Genomic DNA, 15,436 nt, shown 5'->3' on the forward strand with positions numbered 1-15,436 from the left:
AATTTCTGTTTTCCGAGAATTATGACCTTTCACTTATTTCCATTTTCAAGCCAAATGATCACTGGAGAAAATAATCTGTACATCAGTCACAAAGGAAATCAGTAATTAGTTGCGGCCATAGTGTCAAACTGCTCCCACAGAGGATGTTGCATTGTGGTTAATCTTAGCAGAGAAGTGGGCTTCCCACAGAAACCCTTTTCCCAGCCTTTATGCTGACATGCATCTCTGACCCCATCACTTCCTGTGTTTCCCTTTCCACAGTTCCCAGTACCTTCTCTCCCAGTTTCACCTCCAACACTGCAGCTCTCTGGGCTGAAAACATGTCTGTCTGAGTCTATGAAAGAGCCATTTACCTCAGCCGTACTGTAGATTTTACCAATGCAGAGCTTCCCCAAGTGGATCCAAGTGATGTCCCAGGAGACGGTCTATTTTCTGTGGGCTGGAGTTTCCTCCTCCGACCATGAAAAGGCCGACTGTTACAAGTGGAGCACTTGTGTTTAGTGTCCATTGAGCAGCTGAATTGGAGATTGTTGGTTTTAGAGAAAACTCTCAATACTGAGTTACATGGCCTGATGGTGTGTGAGCAACCAACTGTCACAACTGGTTTAACAGCTCAAAATACATATTTAACATTGTTTAATTCCTCATAAACATCATTTTGAAATGAAAAATGGTTCAATATAACATATTTTAAAATGCTTTATATCTAAGTGTTGAATGTGTTTTGGAAAACAAATTGAATATATGCAGTATTTGGTCATGCATAGCCCATTTAACATAGCGCAAGGAGTATTTCCTTCCTTCAATCATTAGCTGATTGAGCTCTGATGACGCTGATCTCCATCAAAATGCCACGTTAAAACTGTCTGAAGCCAGTTTGTCTTCAAATGATTAGTCTGATCAAGCTCAATTTACTTTCACATAAAAGAAACGCAGAAAATCCTCAGAATTGAGAAGCTGAATGTGTGAAACATCTTGCATTTTTGCTTGATTTCAATTAGTTAACAATCAGCTAATTGGTTGTTTCAATTACTCTGCAGATATTTTGACAATCGAAAAGCAAAAATACCAAATATTTCCTTTAGGAATTGATACTTTTCTTTCTTGTATTTTACATTAAACTGACTGTTGGTCAGATTAAAGAAGTTCTTCAAACATGTCACATTGGGAAATTTGAATTTTTCACTTTGCCATTTTATGGACAAAACTATCAAAAAAAAATAATGAATGATAAGATCAGAAGAAGGAAAAAAATGATTTTGCATCTTTGAACATGTTCCCTCTGACAGCACCGGGTATGTGAGACCCCAAACAAGGAAGCACGAGACAAACCATTGAACACAGCGGGCTGTTTTAATGTTTCTACAGTCTGTTCATTTGTAGATCTGACAAAAAAACCTCACAGAATCGCCCTGAATCAAAAAGAAATCTATTGAAAATTAAAAGACAAGTACATCAAAGCTCTTGAGAACAGTAAAAAAGTTTTCAGCGTCGGATAAAACAAAAAGAAAACGACAGTCCTACAGTTGTTCAGTACATGCAGTATGTACAGTCAAAAGTGGGCCAAAGCAGCACAGTGAGATTGACAAAGTCGGCATGGTTCTGCTGCTTTGTGCCACCTCCTCTTAAAAATATACACTTTCACCTTTGATTCGGACAAAAGATCAATCACAGATTTGAGGGTTTCCTCTGATAGAAGATTACACTATGGATCTTTTTCGGGAGGTGATCACTGCAAGAAGAAAACAATCAGCTCTTATTTATTTTTCTCTCCCTCAGATGTTAAGATTACAATAATTTAGGTCTAATAATTCTATGCACATATTAGCCTTTTGTAATAACTATCCATTTTTTCTTGAAAATCTAAAGGAACAGTATGACAGAGGAAGAAAACCTACGTTTACTCGTCTAAAGCAAATCAGGGGATTCTGGTGCCTTTACAATTCACACTCCTCTTTACCCGAGAACGTCCACGATCAATGAGAACATACTGCAGCACACACACACATTAAAATGTCTTCACTTCCCGATGAGACGCACAGGTGAAGGGGCACGATATGAAAAGGCTTGGATAATATAAGTGACTAACATCACTGAAGGGTTTCACAGACAGTAACTTTAATGAGTGATAATTTGACGATCAGGAGCCCTGAGCCCGCTGCTGATTGGTCCCGTGGAGCGAGGTATGAATCATGCAGTAACATTGGAGACAAATCCCAGCCCCCAAAATCAAACCGAAACAATGAGGTGGACATCGATTAACGCCTTCACACACTGACAAACAGGGCTGTGCCTCTCACAGCCGGGGCTCTACCTTCAAACCGGTAACGTAAAAATGGCCGACGCGACAGCCCCCGAAAAAGTGAAGCCAAAACATCTTGATTGCCCCCTGGTGGCTGCTCAGAGACCCCGCCTCCTCCTCATTAGCGGAGGGGACAAACTAGAAATAAAAAAAAAAATTTAAAAATGTACGTCAAATAAGTTTTTCCCAAAGACAGTTTCTGTAAATTTAGGTTGTTTTTCTGCTAAGTTTTGTTTAAATTAGTTATTTGAGGACTTAAAAGGGGGCGTATTGTCAATGAGTGATTGTGATTGAGAGGGGCGGGACCTCGATATGGCGGCTCATCCCCTGATCAGCAGCGCCTGCATCCTGGACGTTCTGGCTTCACTTCTGGACAGCAGGAGGAAGCCGACACGCGTTGTCCATCTTTATTTACAGCCATTGCTTCAAACACGTTACACATTACTGTATTATTATTTTCTAAGGCACAAATTCATGTCGTATTTCCTCATGCGTCCAGAAAATATTGATCTTTGAACTTTGTTGCCTCGGTTATTTCTCCCTTACAAAGATGCATTTAAGTGGACCGGCTGCAAAACAAAACTCACCTTCACGTAAAGAAAAGACGCTCTGAAATGAAGCTGAAACCTCACGTACAAAAGTCAGTGCTGCTCCTCTTTCAAGTCGGCTCCTTCTTAACCTTAACTGAGCAGTCTCAAACTCACTGAACACATTTTAACCGTTAAACGATGGCGTGACAGGAGGGGACAACAGAGAATAACCCCCCCTCATCATCGCTGACGCTCATCAACACGTGTGATGGTCTACTGCTTCAGGGCGGAGGCGTCTCCGGCGCTCTTCGTTTCCTTACGCTCTACTTCTATATTGTCGTCTCCCAGCTCCCCCTCCTCTCCCCCCTGGAACATGTCGTGGGTCCACTTCGGGCTGCTCCCTCCCTTGCGGTAGACGAAGCGTCCGCGGCGAGCCGGGAAGGAGCCGCGGCCTCTTCCACGGTTGTCTATCCAGGTTTTCTCGCCATCGCGGTCATCGTGCTGGAAGGGGACACATTGAGGAAAATCAAGTCAGAATCATGAAACCAGGTGCTGGTCTTGTCAGAACAGACACACCCAACACAGACTCTAGACACCACCGTTCACTGTCTTCTTAAAGGTTTGCGGTGCAGTAGATTCTCCTACAGACTCAGGAAGGGACAGTGAGGTGAGGGGGTATTCAGCTGGCTGCAATCTGCAAATTCACCACTAAATATCACTAAATCCCAAACACTGGGCCTTAAAAATCATCATCAGATACTTTCCAGTAGCAAATCTACTACATCCCAGTTCACGGAAGCTTTATCTTGGCTACAGTCGGCATCATGTGGTCTTCACTTAAAAATCATTGTTTTCCCTATTTGTGACTTGAAGCAGAGCAAAAGTTATGACTCAGATAAAAATCCAAACCCTGAGGCTCATCCAGTTTAATCCCAAAATCCTCAGTCTGACTCAGATTCCTTAATTCAGCCATCATTCCTTTAATTTCTTCTTCACTTCTCCTGTGACGTGTCTCAATGTCTTCAGTGAAGGAAGCCTTTGTTTTTAGGCCTTGAACGTCTCTGTATGCCTGTAAATATGGATGAGACTCACCAGATAATACTTCCTGCTCTTGGGTGTGTATTCAGGGTCCCACTCCTCCTCCGGAGGGCGCAGTGGAGGATTCATATTAGCAGGGTTTCCATTGCTGTTGTTGCCGGGATAATTTCCCCTGGACCAACCTCTCCCTCTCACTCTGGGGAACTGAAATCAAAACAACAGGCGGATTTAAACTCGAGCGACAAACACATTTTCCACAATAAGATGGAAGAATATGTTATAAACTTGATCCAAGTCAAAGTCAAAAATCGACCCAGGGATGATGAGAACGACAGAACACACAAATAAAAGCCATACTGATGGAAATCAGGCATTTGTTTAGTGATGAGGTGAAATTCCACTCATATGCGCTACATTACCTTATTAAAAATCAGGTAGTGCATGGAATATGTATGATAGTGTCATCATCATTATCATCACCATCCACATTATGTTCCTTTAATAGGAGGAAGGAACAGAGCAGAGAAGCGTAGTCTACTGTGATGCCATTAGGACAGAGAATTGCAAGAAGATGAGATGTCAGTACCTCAGTCAAAAAAAAAACAAATACAGCAGAAGACGTGAACAAAGCTCGGACAGGAACTTACAAATCCGCGGCCTCGGCCTCGCTCTGCGCCGTGGCCCTCGTAATCTCGAGGCCCTCTGTCTGCGGGCCCGCTGTAGTCCCGTGGAGGATAACGAGGCTGAGCGTAGCCCTCCTCCGAGTGCTCCATCCCCTCTCCCATGTACTCCTTACCCCTGAAAGGTGGAGGATAAGGGGACGGAGAGGATGAAGAGGAGGAGGAGGATGGCGAGCGATCCCGCTTCTTTTTGCCCTTCCTGTGAGCACAAACATAAAAGTTGAGTGAGTGGTGCAAAAATGGAGATTTATAGCCAAAAATGTGTCAAAACACTTGAAATGTGCAGGCTGTGGTTTGAAGAGCGGTTACAATAGTTAGAGGAGACATGACTGATGGTTTCACCTCTTCCTCCTTCACACAAACAAACAACTTTCCAAATATGCCTCACACGTTAAATATGTATGACTCTTCAACCACTACATTGTTGCAGTATCCAGCAAATCACACATTCCCTGCTGCTGCTTCATACCAAGCTTTCCATTAGTGAAACACAAGGATGCTTTTGTTTTGAAGGTAAATAGGAAATGCGATGTATTCCTAGTTAATCATCATTGTCTAGCAAACAACTACCGTGTGGCCTGAGAGACACACGACTCTTCGCAGCAGTAAGCTGTTTAAGTTAGACTTTAAAGTGTGAAGAGGTCACACTCAGTCATCTCAGTCCTCAAACATGGCATCATGTCTCCTAACGCACAGTAACCGCTCCTCCAGCATCTCCCACGCGAGCGCTGGACTGTGTCAGCCTCTAGTGGAGACGCTGAGACAACACGCTGAACGTACTTTGATTTCTTGTGGTGTTTCCCGGATTTCTCAGAGGACCTCTCTCTGCTCGGTCCTCGGGAGCCTCCTGGGCTCCTGCCGCCCTCACGCTTGTAGTCACGCTCCTTCCCTGCAAACCTCTTACGCCTTTCAATATCCAGGCGAAGGTCCATCACGTCACCTTTGAACTTTTGACTTGGGTCCTGCAGAGATACGTCTTTGTCAGCAACTCCAGCAGCCCTTTGTAATACTGATGATGGCTATTTTTGAATGAAGCAATCAAGCACACATTTTACTACAGACTGTAAAATGTAACACTGAAGACAGAGAACACATAAAGAGGCACAACATATGTAAAGCACTGTGTTTCCTCTTGTGGTTAACATATTACATTAAACACTAGCAACATAAATAACAATACAGAATGCTCACTTATTAAAAAATTACTTTCACAAGTCAATATAAAAGTATGTGTGGAAACCAGCAGCATGCATGTAGCTTATTAAAATAAATAGAATTTCACAGTTTTTTGTGGCTTGATTTTTTCTTTTTAAGAAAAATACTTACAAGGTAAAGGCACTGATAAGCGTCCCTTGAGAGGCTTGGACTCAGGATCTTAATTCACTTCCTTTAAGCCTTGGGTTCGTACATACCCAATCAATAACCATATCTCATAGGCTGGGGGGCTTGCTTGGCACTTACAAAACACAATTGGGCTCTTTTGATTTAGAAATATGCATCCTTTGAAAGAAAAGCACAAAGCTGAACACTGCTGCTTTGGATCGTCTCAAATTTGCTTGCTCCATACACGTCAAATTTCAAAAGGGCTGGTCACCTTGTAGCTTGACTCCTCCATATCCTCAAACAGGTGAGAGTGCCTCTTAAAGGCACTGGGGGAAACATCAATTCTCCTAAGAGAGGAGAGAGAGCTCTGATGTCAGCAGGCAACGATTATGAGGAGAGTGCACGATGGAGATGTTGAATAAATGAGTGAAGATCTGATCATGTTTTCGATACCTGTGGATTTCTGGGCTCTTCCTTGGCTTCCTCATTTCTACCTCTGCAGCTTTTCTTTGGTACATGGCAAACCGCTCACTTAAAGTCATGTCTGAGGAGTGGAAATGTTGAGCTGAAAATAAAGAACAAAAGAAATATTATTCCACATCCAGCGGCGCCAGTGAACTCATCATTCAGGTAATGAAATGTCCAGAGGCTCTCGTCAACCTTCCAAACTGCTGTTGTCTCGATATCTTGAGCCTGTAGAGGGCGGACAGAGCCGGCACAGATCATACTCTACCTTTGATGTAGTGCACAATTGAGACTATGTGCTGAGCAAACAGCTCAGAGGGGCTGCGACGGAGCTGTGCTGACTGAATGTGCTGGAAAATGGAACGAAACTCCGGATCTTTCTTAGTGGGATTGATCAGATCTCGGGGCAGGACGCGATCTTTAGACAGGGAAGAGCTGAGAGGACAGAGGAAGTGAGGAGCATGGGTTAAAAATGGGGGATGTCTTATATTTTGTCACAGTGTGCATTATGTGAACGAATCCTGCGGCACATACCTGGGCATTTCATCTGAAGAACCGATTCTCAGTTCAAAGTCCTCCCTTGATGCAGCCAGGTGTCGGGCAGGTGACCCCTCACGAGGAGGGAACGCTCCGGGGAACAGCGGCCGCTCCTTCTCTCTGGAAGTTGCGGGAGGGGACGGACTCCTTCTGGGCCTCTCCTTTTCTTTCTTCTCCTTCTTCTTGGGCTTGTCCTCTTTCTTGGAGCTGTGCTTGCGGCTTCGGTACATCTCCTCCTCCATGGGATCCAGGGTGTCCGCCTCTTCGGCGTCTCTCCGGCTTTTCTCTTTAATTGACGGGTACGATGTTGAATAGCTTGGCTCGTCGCCCCATTTTCCGAAAATGTCCCGAGCTGTGAGGGTGGTTTTGGCCTCGCCATCCTCCTCAAGGTCCCTTTCTTTCAGCCCGTGACACTTGAGGAACTCCTCTTCTCCAGCGTCAAAGAAAGGCACAGTCTTGTCTTCCTTCGAGTCGGTGAAGGAAGTGGACAAGATGTTGAAAAGGTCCCCAGACTTGATTCCTTTCTCTCGCTCTCTGTCCACGGTGCTCTGCTCCTTGTCGCGACCGTTCTCCTTTTCAGCGGCCTGCTTTTTGCTTTTATTCTCAGCCAAGAACCTGAAACAAAGAACCGAACTGAACTTTAGTGCCTGCAACGCCATGAACATCACTAATGTGCTTATTTTTACAACAATACTTCAGACTGAGATTAGACAGTGGAAAAACAAGACACGAGTACACATTCTCACAAACTGAAAAAGAAAAAAACACATCAGGGATGGGCACATGAGCAAAAAACTACATTTATAATGTTATTCATTGGATTATTAACTTCTGTCATCTGATGCAAAAACAATGAAACTTCACACATTCTTTTAACAGTAAATGTGACAGAACTTTATGATGAGGACAGCCTGAAAAGTGTGTTTGCAAACAGATCCACCGAACGTGACATTCATAATGTGCATGATATGTTAATTTAAATAAAAACTAACAATGCAGCACAGTTTTAACTGGATTATTATGCAAAGCAAAGCTGTTGAGAGTAACTCACATACTCTTAATGCCTCAGAACTTTAATATCACATGTTGACAGTGTTGGTATTATATTTTCACTGTGCCAAAAGGTTTTAAAAATATATTTAAAAAGCCCATCCCTAATGCAAACAGTGCAGGCCAGGACTCAAATTGCAATAATTATACTCACATAACCACCACCGTTTCATACAACTTCCTCTCAGAAAAGGACAACAGCCGGCTACATTTTCAACGCACTTAAAATCAGGAGTCTTATGTTTTCCTTCTTAACCTGTATTCTTCCAAGGGTCTTTGAAAAAGGCTAAACACGTTCGAAAGAAAAATAACTATGATAAATTGTTACGAAAATGAAAAAGAAAGCAAAGTAATCACATTCAAAGTAGTTGAAAAGTGATGGACGTACTTTTTGAAGGCAGCAGAGATCATAGTGCTATCTCCAGTTTTGGCCTCTTCCTTTGAGAAGAACCCAAAGCCGCTGAAGGAGGCTGTTTGTCCAGACTTTGTGGGGCTCTTTGCTGGAGGGGGCGACGGGCTGCCGATGGTTTTCCACAGAGGACCGCCACTCCCGGGTCCTTTGCCATCAGGACCAACGGAAGCGTCCTCTTTCTTAGTTTCCGGGGTGGTTCTTTTAGGGCTGGTGTCATAGTCAATCCATTTTCCTCCAGAGGCCTTCTCGATGGCAGTGCCGTCTGCTGCCTGACCTGATTTCTCTGGTTGATTTTCTGTTTGCTTTTCCTTAGTTTCCTTGGCGCCAGGCTTGCCTTTGCTGCGATGGCGTGGTGATGAGGACCGGGACCGTGAAGAGTAGCTGGAGCGCCTGGAGCGTCGAGATCTCCCCGAAGACGAGCGGTCAGAGTAGCGGGAGCGGCTCCGACTGCCTGAGCGCTTCCTCGGTGTGCGTGAGCGTCCCCTCCTGGGGCTGTGTGAGTGGTGGTCCTGGTCATGGTGGCGATCATGCCAACCTCCACCGCCACCCTGCCAATTGGCCTTATAGCCATAACCACCGCCTCCTCCCCTGTTCTGGTAATGGCCGCGTTGGAAATAGCCTCGGTTCCTGCCACGGTAGTGGTAGGGTCTTCGGTAGCCTCGGTTGTAGCCTCTGAACCCACCTCTGTTATTCTGATAGTCCCTGGTAGGATAGTTTCTGTAGGACGGAGAATGAGAACGAGAGCGAGAACGAGACCTAGAACTGACAGAGAAGAGAGAACAGACAGAGGAAGAACAATAATGTTCCTGAAGGCAAAGAATGAGGTGGAACAACTACTGGATTAAGGGATTAGTCTGCTGACAGCAACCACTTTAACTGATGTTTTAAGAAAAAATGTCAGAAATTCACTGATTCCAACTTTTAAGTTAAAATTTGCTCCTTTATTCTCTAAATTCAGTATCTCTGGCTTTTTATCAGACAAATAGACATTTTCTTCGCCGCTTCTCATGTTTTATGCAAAATTATGAATCGACTAATCCAGAAAATAATAATAAGGATTACTAGACAATCGATTTAATTGTTAGTTGCAGCTCTATGTTATATTATACACTTGTAAGACACCATTTAAAAGATAGGACAGGTGATTCAGTTTTCTGAACAGCAGATGGAGCCCACGGCAAATGCTGATTGCAACACTGGGGAGAAGGAAAGTTCTCCATCTACTTCTGTTGTGTTAATCTTTGAGACTGAAATCATTTCGATAAACTATGGCTCACTCTTTTGTGGAGGTGTATGTAGAGCCTAAAGAGCCTAAAGTCAGAGTTTTCAATGTCACAAAGGTGTCTCTCTTTAAACCTGGACAGATCAATGGTAACTCATGCTCCTAACCTGCTCTGGAGGAGGTTATGTTCAGAGTTTTGATTTAAGTCAGCTACAGAAAGAGCTACCTTTTCCTGATGATACTCTCTAAGGGTGATATAGAGCTTCAGCTGAGGGAATATGTTATATATGCAAACCTGCTGAGCTGTATGCAAAAAATGCCACTGAACGAAGCTGTCCACAGCAGCACAAACTATATGTATCATGCTGTGTTTTTTGCCACAGGAACCATCATGCATTCAATTGATAATGCAAACAATCAGTTTTCTCCTGTTTGCTTCAAGGAATATGAACACTTTAAATTTTACACAGCATATCATCCACACACTAAAAGAATGATGAAGGCGCAGCACCCATAGACCAACATGGCATTAAAACAATAACAATATTAACACTAACACTGCACCTGTCCTGTAAAACCACACAAAACCATGAAGACTGCAAGTACATGCCAACAACATCAATGCAAACACACAATTGTCCTCTCTGCTTACCCCTTGCAAATTTTCATTGGAAAAGAGCAGCTCTGGACTGTGCTGCAGTGAAAATAAAATACAGTGTAGTCTCACAAGCAGGACAGCCTGTGTCGCCTTAATGTAAGTGCTGAACGAAGGGTACACCCAGGACACAACCTGCTCTAATCCAGAGGGAGGAGGCAGTGAAGGGGGAGGGAGATACAGCAAGGTTAAGAGTACTTGCTCCACTCCTTTTCCCTTTGACAATCATTGACATGCAGTGTAGCATTGCTCTTCATGGAAAAAATCCACTCCAACAACTCGCTGTCTGGGAAAGTGCTCAACCTTTGAGCTTCAAACACAAACACGGACTGACGATGCAGCAGCCAGCACGGGAAGCACTCCCTCATTCAAATGAGTAAACAACACAACATTAAATTAAATTAAAGTAAAACATCATAAGGTGTATATTGGCTGACATCTTAAATTCTAACACATGGCAGAAATGATGATGGGAGATTGCCACTGCCAACAAGAAGATGAGCTGATGCAAATTGTTGCTTCCACACAGGAAAAGCATTTATGCAAATTGGGAGAAAACCTAGAAAGAGCACGGTCCAGTGAAGAAACAACAAGCAACTAACTTCCCATTGCATTTGAGTGTAACTAGTGTTAACTGAAAGAAACCCTGAATGTGCTTATATAAGACATCTGGTAACTCACTCACCACTGAACAAATAAAACCCTGCAGCAGCTCCAGAACATAGACGGACTACTTAAATAAGTACTCCACCTATTTAGCATTGCATCGTCTTTTCTGTTCCACACAAAACCTTTGTCAAAACCTGCCACCTAAATTACCCACAGTGCAACTAGACTACAGATGGTTCAGTGGGAGTGCGCCTGGTAAGATCACTTTTATACCCTACATAATTTATATATAATAGTTTTGTTCTCCAATTCCAATTGGTTGACTCAGCAGCTGCTCTATAATCACTGTACAAAATCTCCTTTCAAATCACTACATACACCACAAAAACAGTTAATGATGTAAGTAGAGTCAGAAACACGGAGAAGTCATTGGATTTACCTGTAGCGACGTTTTCTGGATCGTGAGCGGGAGCGGCTTCTGGAGTGAGATCTGGAGTAAGATCTCGATCTGGACCTTGATCTGGAGCGGGACCGAGCAGGAGAATCCGGAGCTTTTGACATCTTTGCACTTAGGCCAGTTTAAATATTCTTTTCCTTAAAAAAAAAAATAACAAGAAAACAAGTGAATTTTACTGCTGTGCTGTTACTGCAAATGTTTTGCTTGCACACACAATCTACTTACTCAGTTTTAGCTGTATGAATGAAACAGATATCAAATGTTATGTTGAGCAATTAAACTGCTTAAGAGAAAAACAGAAAAGTCACGAAGACCCCTGCACCTAGCTGCTTTCAAACCTGCCGCTTAAGCCTCACGTGAACTTGAACCATCAGAGCAAAATAACTTGAAAGATAAGCAGCGATAATGCACAGAGGCCAGCAGGTTGGCTTTAAAACTGTATCTTAAACCGTTGGCTTTAAAAACTGACAGCTGGAGCAGCATGTAAACATGTGCACATGAGCCGGCAGCAATGTGAGACAGGTTGAGCATCTGCGCAGCAAGATGTGAAGTCTGTTGCTGTAAAGGAGTGAACGCTGGCTCAGCATCTAACGCAATTCAGTCGAAACAGCGCGGCTGTGACATGAACCTTGTAAAAAGTGGATACAACCTACAACACGTGATCACATTCTGTAAATTAGTCATCTTTACAACAAAAATCATCCAACAAGGTTAACTGGAATGAAACAAAGAACTCTGTAGGAAACTGCATTCTGTGTTGTTGTGAGAGGATTATCCTATCAGTAATACTACAATATTCTGTTCATAAAGTCCTTTGTTGGGGTGTCCACATGGCTGTAATGTCTAAGTTCAAATCTTTATTCGTTGCAGATAAAAAGATTCAAAGTGCTGCTGTAAAGGTGGACAAATGTCAGACAATTCTAATCCCAAAATCATCAAACCAGTGACGATTAGCAGCGATCCTAATACGACTGCATCCCATACTCTGATTATGATGGCCGACAGGAAAAAGTTCAAAGAAAGAACAGCTTAATTTAAAAGGAGATGTCTGAATTTACAGAGGTCAAAAAACAAACCCATCAGCATTCAAGAGACTCAACCACGCAAATCACTGGTTGAGTACAAAATGTCTTTTTAAACTCTAACCACCAAAAATCATCAATTCAATTCAATTCAATTCAATTCAATATTCCTTCATCCCAACACTTGATAACTTCTACTAAGCAACTTATTACTCTTTCACTGCTGCTTAACATCATTCTATTTAGGTAGAACCTAACTCTGAGGTAAACAAACAGAGCTCCAGTTGAGTGACCTTGACCCCCTGGTTAACTGGTGAATCAACAATGAATGAAAATGACGATCTAAGGCGTGAAAGATTAAAGCGGTGAATGGAGAGTACAACATGGTGTCACGTCTATCCTCCCAACCCTTCAAGACAAGAAAAATTATTTCCTTTAATTTTAATGCCAGCTTCTGCCACATTAATATTAAATTTATCAGGCATTTTTACAAGTTTATCAACCAAAATTCAGCATTTGTCCGTCTTGCTGCCTATTTCCCAAGATGCTCAAATAAAGCCTCAAAACAGTTTTTCCTCTTTATGCATCTCTTCAATAAAAAGGAGCAGAGCACCGGCCTCTTACAAAGCAGCAGCCCTGGAGCAGGTAGTGTGCTTTGGTGCAGTCGTGCAAGGAGAAAGCTTCTACTACCACAAAGACTTCCTAATGTTAAAAAGGCAGCATCCCTGATACCAATGACGTCAATCTGCTGCTGCAATGGTTAAGTCAAAGTCTGAAGCATTTGCATTTTATTCAATTCCTTTGTGAACCCAATGAAATGCACAACAGGGGTTTTCACAGAACGCTGTGAACTGCCTGTTTTCTGTCACGTTTTAAGGGACAAACAGTTGCTATGTGCCAAACAACAGTTGCTACGTGTCCATACAGGGTTGTCCCGGTCTGTTCAACTCTAAAGCGGGACACTTGAGTGCGTTTTTGACAACCTAGGCCAATCTGGGGGACAAAAGGACTGCTCGTCCACTGACCAACAAAATTTCAAGATACACCATTAAGGTAGGCATCTAAAAACGCATAGAGACAAACATTAAAATATTATTAGCATTATGGTTCACAATTAGGTCTTTTAAGAGTTTGTATTCATAGCATCATCTCTGCTTCTGCTATTCTCTGGAACAGGCTCTGCAGACTTCATGTATGCCCTGAATGATAATTACAGGGAGGTGCACTGGTAAATCGACGTTTCCCACATTCTACAGTAAGCTGGCAAAGCCTCACTCTCCCTCCAGCATTAAAGCAAAACAGGAAGTGAAACTGAGTACCTCTAATTTCAAGTTTCTCCATTTCATCGGTCCATGCTGTCTCTGACAGTATTGGGGACAGCGTGTACAGCTATACGCCTGCGTACATCTAATAAAATTAACAGCCAGGTGTAAAGAAATTCAAATATGCCTATGCAGTATTTCTCAGCTTCCTCAACTCATCATGCATCACATAATATGTGCTCTGGGGTAATATGACGCAGAACTGGTTCTAGTGTAGCATGAATAGGACCCTGGCTGCTTGTGTGGGTTGATGTTAAAATGAAGCGTGTGCATCATCCAACCAAAGACAAACACAACAGAACAGTGAAGGAAAATATCTGTGTGTCAAACCTGCAAAGCGGAAATGACAGTGGCCAACAAACTGGTTTAGAGTTGCTCAAGTCAAAACCAAATCAAGTCTAGATTGAGTGTTTTTAAAATGATGGAATTCCGTAAAGTTAAGCTCATGAAAAAAAAAATCAGCCGCCAAAATATAATATCAGATAGCAGCTTAATATAACCACTGCACATGCATTACACTTCATTTAAACGCAAATAAATTGTCCTCCATCTGAACAAACACACTGTCATACATGTCAGGGTGACAAAAACGTTTGACCGACAAAAGTTTCAAATGGGTTAATGGTCAACTCTTTTGTTTATTTAGTTAATTTCGTTAATAATTCCCATCTACGGCAAAGAGACAACCCGCTGTAAGGTTATCTTACACTGCAGAGAACCGGCGCCACTGGGTTGCAAATAAATGGCAAAGAAATAGAAATAACCACAGTCAAAATTATTCCAAAACCAGTTAGTTTTGCTAGAGGTGCAGCTGCGGGGCCACACAACACTGAAGTCAATACTAAGGTCCATTAAAACTGACCAAGGCTGCCAGCAATGCTCCTCGAAGCACTGACGTTAACGACATGCCTAACGTTACTCAATCTCTTACTATAAGCAAAGCAGGAGGTTAAGCTAACTTTAACTACCGACTGGGCTACGAAACGAAACTGAGTTGTAATTACCTTTTCGCCTTTTTCACAAGACAAGACGAGGTCCGCTTTTATGAATAAATGTTCGCAGAAGTGGAGCAACCTTTGAGGCCAAGCTGCCTGCTCGTCCGGTCCCTCCTTCCTGGTTTTACTGTACGGAACGAGTGTGAAGGGATGTTAGCAGCCTAGCTACAACCTAGCTAGTTAGCAGCTGCACATTTGCCAACAGAGCTAGCAACAGTTACGGACACACTGCGCCTTTCCAACGGGCAAGGTGTTCGAGATACTGCGTCGCTTCCCATCAGATGTATCCGAGAATGATTCTATGAATTTGTCAACTGTGCTAAATGTATGTTTTCGGAGGCATCGAGACTTAACGGTAGCTAACAATCGACAGAAACTATTAGCTCACGATGCTATGATCGGGCGCTACGTTCAAATCTCGCGAGACTTTGTGTGACCAAGGGTAACGTTCGAGGGGGTAGAGAGGGTCAAATTTCTTCTGTGTGTGTGTCTACCGCTGAGTGTAATGAAGTACAGCTCATTATCTTCTGCTGTAGCCTATTTTTTCTTGCTGTACCACCTGTGGCACTGGGACATTGCAGGATCTGTGTGGGGCTCCTGGGGCAAAAATGAGCCACGGGGCCCTTATGAACAGGCTGTTCTCCCCCCTCTCTGTGCATTTGATTAAACACAAAATACTTAAGGAATACACTCCAATGTCCTCACAAAAGGCTTCAAGGAAACAAGGACATAAACTGTATCACAAGTTCACCGTGATGGTTCCTTATTTTGGGTAAGATCTGTGGAGCAGCGCAGACTGCTATCTCTTTACTACCTG

At 43.0% G+C, this 15,436-nt stretch overlaps 1 protein-coding gene across 2 annotated transcripts; it reads right to left on the reverse strand.

Annotated features, from left to right (window-relative positions):
• Positions 1-1,329: 1,329 nt before the first annotated feature.
• Positions 1,330-15,049, reverse strand: thrap3b (thyroid hormone receptor associated protein 3b). 2 transcript variants are annotated; one of them, XM_070984428.1, is made up of 11 exons: positions 14,629-15,049; positions 11,263-11,417; positions 8,314-9,099; positions 6,873-7,490; positions 6,607-6,773; positions 6,327-6,438; positions 6,145-6,220; positions 5,331-5,512; positions 4,518-4,749; positions 3,925-4,074; positions 1,330-3,333 (listed from the first exon to the last, which is right to left on the reverse strand). In XM_070984428.1, exons 2-11 carry the CDS (start codon positions 11,382-11,384, stop codon positions 3,106-3,108), a joined length of 2,673 nt encoding a protein of 890 aa, XP_070840529.1. In that variant the 5' UTR covers positions 11,385-11,417; positions 14,629-15,049; the 3' UTR covers positions 1,330-3,105. The 2 variants fall into 2 exon arrangements, with proteins under 2 accessions (XP_070840529.1, XP_070840530.1); XM_070984429.1 differs by having other exon boundaries at positions 8,314-9,054; positions 14,629-15,039.
• Between the last annotated feature and the right edge of the window lie 387 nt (positions 15,050-15,436).

This window comes from Chaetodon trifascialis, chromosome 17 (assembly GCF_039877785.1).
Source record: "Chaetodon trifascialis isolate fChaTrf1 chromosome 17, fChaTrf1.hap1, whole genome shotgun sequence".
In the NCBI taxonomy this organism is placed as follows: domain Eukaryota; kingdom Metazoa; phylum Chordata; class Actinopteri; order Chaetodontiformes; family Chaetodontidae; genus Chaetodon; species Chaetodon trifascialis.

Coding starts and splice junctions, on each gene's coding strand:
- thrap3b (XM_070984428.1), bottom strand. CDS start 11,384: ATGTCAAAAGCTCCGGATTCTCCTGCTCGGTCCCGCTCCAGATCAAGG. Junction 5,513..6,144: donor TGGAGGAGTCAAGCTACAAG/GTGACCAGCCCT, acceptor GTATCTCTGCAG/GACCCAAGTCAAAAGTTCAA. Junction 4,750..5,330: donor AAACACCACAAGAAATCAAA/GTACGTTCAGCG, acceptor TTGTGCTCACAG/GAAGGGCAAAAAGAAGCGGG.